The 10,172-nt window shown below is 37.5% G+C and overlaps 3 protein-coding genes across 4 annotated transcripts in view; 2 read left to right on the top strand and 1 right to left on the bottom strand.

The window, feature by feature from the left end:
• The window catches only part of abi2b (abl-interactor 2b), a gene marked incomplete in the record, with an annotated part of 16,646 nt that extends 13,535 nt beyond the window's left edge, over nucleotides 1–3,111 (top strand). The window contains 2 exon segments of the mRNA XM_024281676.2: nucleotides 1–157; nucleotides 1,264–3,111. Coding sequence (XP_024137444.1) covers nucleotides 1–157; nucleotides 1,264–1,439 — 333 coding nt within the window.
• Nucleotides 1–10,172, bottom strand: part of si:dkey-246g23.2 (solute carrier family 66 member 2) — a 271,509-nt gene that overhangs the window by 218,416 nt on the left and 42,921 nt on the right. The window lies entirely within an intron of this gene.
• Nucleotides 3,656–10,166, top strand: LOC112152234 (CD48 antigen). 2 transcript variants are annotated; one of them, XM_036212549.1, is made up of 7 exons: nucleotides 3,657–4,639; nucleotides 6,357–6,506; nucleotides 8,473–8,598; nucleotides 8,686–8,849; nucleotides 8,987–9,074; nucleotides 9,182–9,262; nucleotides 9,840–10,166. In XM_036212549.1, exons 1-7 carry the CDS (start codon nucleotides 4,576–4,578, stop codon nucleotides 9,866–9,868), a joined length of 702 nt encoding a protein of 233 aa, XP_036068442.1. In that variant the 5' UTR covers nucleotides 3,657–4,575; the 3' UTR covers nucleotides 9,869–10,166. The 2 variants fall into 2 exon arrangements, with proteins under 2 accessions (XP_024137453.1, XP_036068442.1); XM_024281685.2 differs by having other exon boundaries at nucleotides 3,656–4,639; nucleotides 9,182–10,166.

Genomic DNA, 10,172 nt, shown 5'->3' with positions numbered 1-10,172 from the left:
TCAGACGAGCCGGTGTTTGAGGAACCCACGCCGCCGCCGCCCCCGCCTGAAGACTACGATGACGATGAAGACGAGGAAGAGTCGGCGGTGGTTGAGTACAGTGACCCCTACGCTGAAGAGGACCCGCCGTGGGCCCCCCGAAGCTACATGGAGAAAGGTTTGGTTTTTCATAAAAATGTTTATAAAGTAACATAAAATTAAAAAAAAGGAAGGAAAATAAAAAAAAGTCCCCCCTTCATTTGATCAGTTTTTAGGTTAGCAAACACATAAAGTAGACATTTTTTGAAGTACTTCAGCAACCATCGACTGTATATGGGAACTGGACTGAGTGTTCCAAACAGGAAGTGCCTGCAAAATCCCATGGACTCCTAATGAAAACATAAACAGCTGTTACTTAGTCGTTTTATTAGTCTGATAACTTTTAACCAAGTTATAAACTGACCAATCAGATGCCTCCATAAAAGTGGGTGGAGCCTGCTAGCCCCCACGTTCAGCATTCAAACGGTTAGACATATGTTGTGCAGCCTGCTTTCTCCCAACAAGGTCACTCCTGATTGGCCAGAGCGCTTGCCATAGAAACGTTGACCAATTCGGACCAATCACGGATTACTGGCTCCAACATAACGGAGTCCAAACCGCAAACCATTTGTAATCTGATACATGTAACTCAAGTTATAAACTGACCAATCAGATGACTCCATAAAAGTGGGTGAAGATAGCTGCCCCCCACGTCTAATGATCAAAACATTTGACAGATTTAGTGTAGCCTGCTTACCCCAAAAAGGCTCACTCCTGATTGGCCAGATGGGTTGCGATAGAAACATTGACCCGTTCAAACCAATCACGAATTACTGTCACCGACATAACGGAGTACGTACCGCAAACCATTCTTAATCTGAAGCCTTTAATTCAAGTTATAAACTGACCAATCAGATGCCTCCATAAAAGTGGGTGGGGCCTACTTGTCCCCACGTCCAACATTGAAAGCATTTGACAGATTTTGTGTATCCCCGCTTTCTCCAACAAGATCACTCCTGAGTGGTTGCCATGGAAATGTTGACCAATTTGGACCAATCCCAGATTACTGGCTCCAGCATAACGGAGTATATACCGCATAAACAAAAATGGCTGCCAAATTGACCCCATTTTCTTTCTTGTCCAGTTCTCGTATATGGTCAATGGAAGCAACCCCGCCCCCTTTTTTTTATTTTTTAATTCTCCTCAAACTTCGCAACAACTCACTTGACTCTCGTCTCCGCCCAGTGGTGGCCATCTACGACTACTCTCGCGACAAGGAGGACGAGCTTTCATTCCAGGAGGGCGCCATCATCTACGTGATCAAGAAGAACGACGACGGCTGGTTCGAGGGCGTGATGAACGGCACCACAGGCCTCTTCCCGGGAAACTACGTCGAGTCCATCATGCACTACGCCGACTGAACAACCTCCTCTGAGTTGGGAGGGAGCACCCGGCGGGGAAGGGGAAGGGGGAGGGGGAGGGGTTTTCGGTGTCAGACTTTTGGGTCCGACGGAGCGCGGTCGCCTCCGGACCAAGAGGGGGGAGCGGAGGCGGGCATCGTGGCCCGGCGTCATTCTCTCCCCCTCGCCGCCGTACAGCAACCACTACTCCAGCTATGTCCTTCCCCGTAGTATTTCTTCATTCGTTTGAGTGGGCGGTGGTGGATTTTATTTCCGTGTTACGTTTTGAAGCCACTACACGCGTCTGTTTGCTTCATATCTCTTTTTGCGTTCCACACCAACTCGCCCTTATTTACAATATTTATTTGTAGTGGGATGAATGGCGAGCAGGCGGCCGCCGTTCCAAAACGTCGGGCCGATTCTCCTCAACACTCCAGAGACAACAGTATCCTCAGCATGGGAATGGTGGTTCTACAGCGCGGTACCTCGGCAGAACCGGTGCCAAAGCTGAGCAAGATAAGCACATCCGATGTCTTAAAGCGCTGGCCGACGCTCGCGCACGTCTAAGGAGACATCCGGACCGAACCGCAGTCCGCGCCGTTGGGTTGATTTTCACGTTTTGCACACAGGTTCAGTCGTCGCTCCAGGAAGGAAATCAATGTGGGAACACTCGTCTGCACATTTTCGTTATGAGTTTTTGCTTGAGCGCATGTTTCTGAAAAAAAGACAAAAAAACACTTCTGCTTTACTGGTTATTACCGTCTTAATATATATATTTTTTAGATATGCTGTGGGGTTGTTCTTTAATTTTTCTTGGATGACGACGCGTTTAGGACATGTCTACGATGTTTGTGCCATATTGAAGGGTGTGTTGCTGTTCAACATTTGCAATAAGTCGACTTGAGCGTGGCGGATCGTCGTCGGAATGCTAACCTTTCTTTCTTTCCATCCTGATCTTTTTTTTTTTTTTTTCTTTTGGATTAAAAAAAAGCACATACATTTGTAATAAAAAGGTGTAGAAGAAGATATAATATAAATGTGAAATGTATTATGTCCTCCCGATGGGACCTCCTGAACATGAAAAGATGCAAACTGTCGTGCTGAAATGGTTCTCAACTGTTGCAAGCGCCCCATTACTTTATATAGAAACAGACGACAGGTTGAATTTGTCCTTCATATAGTTTGATAAGCTTGGCCGTGAAGTGTTTTTCCAGGGCTCAGTGCGTTACTTTATGTTCCAATCCTAATGAAACCTGAGTAAAATACGGGTCCGTATGTGGTTCTTGCATGCCATTGTTCTCATCTGTACTGGTGTTTCCAAAAAAAAAAAAAACGAGAGATCACCCATTACTGAAAAGACGAGCATCTCTAACCAGGTACCAGCAGCCTCGTCCAAAGAGACTGGAACCCCTCAGACTGTAGCCATCCATGACACTATCGGTGGAGTTTTGTTTCCCTGTGGCGGTACGGCGAGAGGGCGGGCGGGGGAGGGGAAGATCCACTTGCGTAGCACCCTGAGAATAACGCTAAAGAACCATCGCGGGTTGCAGGATTCACGGCCTCCTGGAATCACAGACGTTGTTGAGTTTGACGGTCCATAACGCCATCGTGTTGCACAGTTCAAAGTGGAATTGCAGAAGCATCATGTTTGTAAAATCATCAGAACAAAGACAATAAAGTGATGAAGATTTCACGGTGTAGACTTGTCATTTTTTCATCCAAAAGTATTATAATTAACATTACCTTTTTCTACCACCGAATTGCTTTAAATATGTCCAATTTCCAAATGTTTTGTTTTACTTGTGGAAATAGAACATAATTAGCAGTTGTGATGTCATTCTAATATGTCAAATTATTTCTAATATGTTTAAAAAAACATTTACTTTCAGGCATTTTAGACATTTTCTTAATGGAAGAAATAATCAAACTAATTCCAACTGGTTTATTTGTCTTTTTTCATGCAGTGATTTGTTTTATCATGAATTTTGACATGTGTACTAAAGAAATGCACAGCGTTTTAGTTTTAAAACCATAAGAATGAACCCACTGGTATTTAATTTTGTTCCAGTTTTGAATGTATTATTTATGGCATAATTACTTAATTATTTTAGGAAGTTTAGTTTTCTTTTAGTCTAAAAAATGGAATTAGAAATAAATGTAAATAAAAAACAGCAGAACGACACTTTTATTTCTTGTTCTGAAAAATGCTGGTAAAGTGGAACGCTTGTAAATTTGTAACAAAAATATGTAAAAATTGACGTCAAAGAAAAATTCAGTTTCCTTGTTTAGTTTTGGCAATATTTCAAATGAATTCAATCATCAGCTATTGAAAACAGATGTAAAAATGTCTTAAACGTAACAAAGTTTATGCTCTTAAACCTTGGAGGAACAATGTTGGCAGCCAAAATGTAAACCAACCTGTTTTTCTGCCTCGACAGGATGGTTGTTTAGTAGAAGAAACGTTTAAAAAACTAAAACTTTCTCATTTTGAGTGAGGCAAATGTTAAACGTCTTTGCTAAAGTAAACTAGAGCGAGATTGACGTAGACAAAATGACCTTGAATGGTAATTTAAAAAAAAACAGCATCTTAGCTGAAATTTAGTTTAAGAAAGAAGACGGATGTATACATTTTTTTTTTACGTTTTTCACAGCTTATATAAATGAATTCCTGCATAGCTTTAACAATATTTAGAAGCATTTTCAGTTTTGAGTGGTCACTTATGTTGTCGTCTTAAAATATCAAATTGTTTCAAATACGTCAGATAAAACGCGTTTTCTTTCTGGCGTTTAAGAGAGAAACTCTTGAAGCATTTTTATGACCTTCTCAAAGTAGTTTGTTTTATGTTCTAAATCCTTTTTATCGTCTGTAATTAAATTACCAAACTCTTTGGTATCAAGAAATGTAAGATAAAAACACAAAGGTATTTGTTTTTTGTTAAGGTTGATGAAACATTTTTTCAAACTGAGTCACAGGTAAAGATGATGAAGTTTCTCTTTCATTTGTTTGCAAACGAGGAAGCTTTCAGCCGATGTCTTTGTGAACTCTTAGTCTTTTAACTTTTGATACGTATATTATATTTGTGTTTTGATTTAGTTCTTTTTGTATTATTCTGTTAATTTTAGTTTTACTTGTTGACTTTTCTGGTGGATTAGAACAATGGCGTTGATGCCGTCACTGGTTCTTTTCTTTCTCACCTTGTTTGCAGCAGACGTCCACTCAGGTCAGATCTAATTCTATCTACAAGAATATTCTAGAAACATTGTTTGTATTTACAAACATTATGAAGTCTGTGTTTTACATTAGAACTCAGGAATTATTTTAGGAAGTGGATATCTGTAAATGAAGATTTAAAACCTATCATTTAAAGTTATCTTTCTTTTACTCTAAAAAATAGAAAGACGCTTTAATTTGTTGTCCTGGAAAAGCTAGTAAAATTGTACAATAATGACAAAAATATGTAAAAATTGACGTCAAAGAACAATTCAGTTTCCTTGTTTAGTTTTGGGAATATTTAATAATAAATTTAATCATCTTTCATTGAAAATGGATGAAAAACAAAGTTTATGCTCTTAAACCTTGGAGGAAGAATGTTGGCAGCAAAAATGTAAACTAACCTGTTCATCTTTCTCGACAGGATGGTTGTTTAGTAGAAGAAACATTTTAAAAAATAAAACTTTTAACAGTATCTTTTTAATTTTGAGTTAACTAAACTAGAACAAGTTTAACACAGAAAAAGTAGATTCAGTGTTCACATTGACTCCATATGACTAGGTTAAATGAACTACCTGTAAATTCTTATGGACCTTAGAGTAAAGTAGAAAAGTGTTTTTCAAGTGTTTGTCATTTACTGTTAACCATTAAAACCTCTCATTTCTGAAGCCTGCAGGCTTGAACTCAAATGTGACTTCAACACTGAGTGAAGCAGATATTTCACTCAAACGTCTCGGTTGTTTGGAAGGAAATTCTGCAACACTTATTACTGATGGCTGCAGAATCATTCCAGTTTTACTTCAATTATGATCTTAATTTAATTCAGAAATGACTTTTTCTAAAGTGAATGTAGAATAATTTAAGGAAATATACATGTATAAATATTTGAATGACAACGGCGCAATGGTGTTAATTCTTGTCTAAAAAGTTCATTTATTTATTTAACCATTATTTTTACCATTAGGATCAGATGAGAACAGTTTCTCATTTACAATGGTAATCAGGCAAGAGGGCGCAGCAGAAGTAAAACAAAAATGTGAAAATGTGGATGGTTTATTCGAAAATTACATTTAAACATGTTTTTTCTTTAAAATTGTTAGACCGCAATGCATTGTGGTCTATATTCGCTAATCTAGTCAGCATCAATACACGCTGGTTTTTTGCAAAGGCTTTTTGAGTGCATTTGATTTTGGAATTAGTAGATTCGGAAAATGGCGATCGCACTAGATCGTGATTGAGGGGATTTGGACACAAACGTCCAATCACAAGCTAGCTTCTGCCAAGTTAGATAAATTCCAATTGTCTGAAGGTGAAACACAGTGTCTGTAGCGTTCACTGAACACGTCACCTTTATTTTCTACACAGAACTTGAAACAATACCTGAATAAATTAAAATAAAACAGTCCAAAAGAACCAGTGATGTCAAAGACATTCTAGTTTTATTGCCTAAAATAAAAAGTATGGGTAAATATCAATGAGTTTCTTTGTTTTCAGTCTTTTTCTTTATAATTTTAAATGTCAGATGAGTAACAAATATCTAGACTGAATCTGTTGAGGTAAAGAATTAAACTACACCTATCCCACAAAGTTAGTTGAATCTTTTGAGTAGTAGATAATGGAGATGATTATGAAATCATGTGAGAGCCTAATTATTAACATCATTACCGTTATTTACTGTTTAACTCCATAAATAAGGAATTCATTGGTCTTGAACTTTTTCTCTTCAGTTAAAGTCCTTGACGTGTTAAAGGGCTCCACAGTTGTCCTCACTCCAGATGATGTAGAAACGTCGATCATCAGCGTTACATGGAAACATGGAGAGGATCTGGCAGCAGAATGGTTTGGAGGGAGTCCCACTTTCTACCACAGCTTTAACGGTAAAACCTGTAGTTTTACGATAACAGTGATGCAGTCATTCCTCCTTATTCACAGGGTTATGCACCTCAACTCACACTTCCATTGCCAAAAGAATTTCCTTTAACTCTCCATACTCGTCAAAAACACTTCTGATTATGTTTTGTAAGATATTCAAGAACATGAGATTTGCTCAACACGTTTTGTTCCTCCAGAACAGAAGACTGTAGCAGCAACAGTGTAGCTACTTTAAGAGTGTCACTCTTTCTCTGAGCCTTAAAACCAAATAAACACATGATCCAGATGACAATCATCCTCCACGATTTTCTTCAACATTTCAGAATTGTCTCTGAGTTAGCTGATGGCTTTTCTCCATTCAGGGGCATAAAGAGAGGAGGGGGGTAGCCGACAGACGCTCCTCTCCCACCCCCCACTCTGGAGGGGGTTCTGCTGACTAGCATCTTGAGCAGTGTTGGGAATGTTACTTTTGAAAAGTAATTAGTTATAGTTACTAGTTACAGTGCCCAAAAAGTAACTGAGTTAGTAACTCAGTCACTACACCCTTCACACAGAAGACAGTCTTGCTGAAGCGCTCAGAGGGAAGAAAAGAACATTCTTGACTGATTGAACCTCATCAATGATCTGTAACACGGCACAATTTATGCTAAGAAACAGTAACGGTGTTAAGGTGGAGATGAAAGTATTTAATAAGTTAAAGGACTCTGTTACTTAACTTTAACACAGTTAGTAACACAGTAATACTTTGAGCCGTTACTATGAAGTGATTTTTGAGCCACCATATTGTAAGATAAAGTCACAGTTTTGAGGTTTAAAAAAATTCTTGAATTGCAAACAAAATTTAAAGTGTTAATAAAACTTCATAATTTTCAAATGAAACTATTTAATATTTGCGTTTGCAATACAAATATTTTAAGATGAGTCGTACCTCATCTCGCTTTCGTCTTATCTCTGATTTTGTGTTCGTTTATGTTTTGTGTGATGTTTGTGTCATCAAACAGCCCTCTGATTTGAATTATTATTCATTTTATTTCATTCAGTAACAATACATATCATTGAAATGATACTAAATAAACATAAAACGGTTAATAAAAAGGAGCAGATAAAAGAAAACTTAGATCATCTGCCCTCTTTTGCTATATCAACTAAATTAAATGAAAATATCTCAAACGGATCAAGAATTCTATCCAATCAAATCCCAATATTGATCTAACATGGTTTCTGCCACTGAGGCTCAAACGTCAAACAGGTTTTTACCCTCAATGTTGCTTCTATGGCTGAAGACAATAAATCATTTTTAATCATTTAAAACATAATTCATTCTCTTTTTTGCATTGGTTACTTGTACCCTCTTGTCTGTGATTGGCTGTTTGGTGGCACATAACTCAGAGTTTTGAACAAAATCAAAGATAGGATGAAAGCGAGATGAAGCACAACGCATCTAAAAACATTTGTGTTGGAAATGCAAAAAACGCTTTGGAAAGTAAATAATTCATATTTTCATTTTCAGTTTTTCTCTTAAAAAATTTGATCTCCAATCTATAAATTTTGCTCGCAATACAGGTTCACAAAAATCCCTCCATACGTTGCTCCCAACTCTGGTCTGGAGTTGTCAGAGTTTTGTGACGAACCGGAAGGGTAAAAATAATCTGTGAATACGTGAAACTGTAAATGAAGAAACGCTAATACGCGGGGAACACTGTACTGTGGTGTAGAAATCTTGTTGTTTTACCCTGAAAAGTGATGCTAACTTCCTCACTAACCTTGATGGGATTCTGTTGTTTTTACCGTCTTGTGGATCTGTTTCATTGTGGGAAATGTGATTGTAAGACTGGCTTTAACTTGAGGAATGAAAACTGAAAAAAAGAAAACAAATATTTTTAAATCTTCAAAAAGAAAAATAAGAAAAAGGGATCCTAAACGAATTCTGTTTGATAAACGTTTCAACATAAATATCTGTCATTCTTCCAGATCGCTGCAGTTTAAACACTGAAACAGGAGAACTGACGATCAATGATGTGAGACTGGAGCACAGCGGTGTGTACACCCCAGAGATTAACAACAGAATACTAACTGATATCAGACTACAGGTTCTCTGTAAGTTATGGTTTGTTTTTGTATAAATTTGCTTTGATTAATTTATTTTATTCACCAAAATAAGATTTTTCTTTGTTGTCATTTCAGCTCCAGTCCCCAAACCCAGCATTATTTCTAACTGTAACTCTGAGCAAACCCGGTGTATCCTCACCTGTGTGTTTGACAGAACAGATGATCTGGGAGATGTTCAGGTTTTCTGGATTCTTGATGACAGCAGTGTAAAAGAAGGCAGGAAGCTCTCCATCACAAAGGTACAGAGAAGATGTTTGACATATAACCTCAAACTCATGAAAATGATTGAAAAATTCCAACAAATAAAAACCTAGATCTAGCTTATTCTTTAGTTAATATTTCATGTCAGTGAAACTTTCTGAACTTTTGTCTTTAGGAGACGACGGAGAGGACGTTTATCTGCAGACTGAACAATCCTGTCAGCTCTGAGAGCAGCACCGAGCTGATAAACCCTCTTTTGCCTAGTGAGTCATCATGTGTGCAAGAACCCACAGAATCACAACAAACACTAAAACCCAGAACAAGTCATTTGTTTATTCATTATGTTCACTGTGATCTGTTTTTATTGCAGATAAACCACTTATCGTTTCATTGGCTGTTCTGATCCCGTGTATTTTAATTTTCCTTGGGGTCCTGGTGTATCTCTACATAAGTAAGAAAACCTCCAGAATTTGTATCTTTATTGAGTAAATCTGTGTTATTGATCTGATCTTTAATGTTTTTCTTGTGTGGAATGAATTCAGAGCAGCAAATGTCCTCAGTCTTGTTGTTTTACTGGTTCTCTGTTGTAAACACACAGAGTTCAGATGAACACAATCACATCGTTCTGCTTTCAATGAAGGTCTCGTTTGTTAAATCTGAATTCAAGTCAACTCATTCATGGAAAATGAGAAGAATATTTCAAAAACGTCTAATGAAACCTGAATGATTCCACACAAAACTACAGAGGAAACACAAACCTGATCCACGAGTTCTGAACTCAAAGTGTAGACGTTGAGATAACTCTGTTTTGGTTTCTGAAACAGAAAAGTTCTAGATTAGGAACAGAAAGATCAGAGAAAGATCTTTAAAAACATGTTCAAGGAGAGATCTAGAATCTTCTGTACACAAACATGACTGTAAATCCAGCAGAAGTATGTGTGTAAATCACAGAGACTGAGCTTTAAGCAGAAAACATTCATGGGTTCAGATTTGTTTGATTGTTGATCTTCTGTCTTTGTTGGTAACAGAAAAACGAAGACTTCAGAGGAGTAAGTAAAACACTTTAAAAAAAAAACAGACTAAAATGGATGTGAACCTTTATTCATCTCATTCATTGACAATAATGTTTACAGCCAAAAGTTTCCATTTGATTAGTTGCTACTGATGGTAATCATGAGCTAACTCTGCTTTTGTTTTTCATCAGTTGATTGGATGAATATGAGGTTGATCAAAGAAAAAAAAATGAAAAAAGGGCAGATAAATGTCAAATCTAAAATCTTCTCTACAGAGACTTGATTGTCAGTGTGTAAATCACAGAGACTGAGCTTTGAGCAGAAAACATTCATGGCTTCAGATTAGTT

The sequence above is a fragment of the Oryzias melastigma genome, linkage group LG6 (genome assembly GCF_002922805.2).
Source record: "Oryzias melastigma strain HK-1 linkage group LG6, ASM292280v2, whole genome shotgun sequence".
NCBI classification, from domain to species: Eukaryota; Metazoa; Chordata; class Actinopteri; order Beloniformes; family Adrianichthyidae; genus Oryzias; species Oryzias melastigma.
This window is presented reverse-complemented; position numbering and strand designations above follow the sequence as displayed.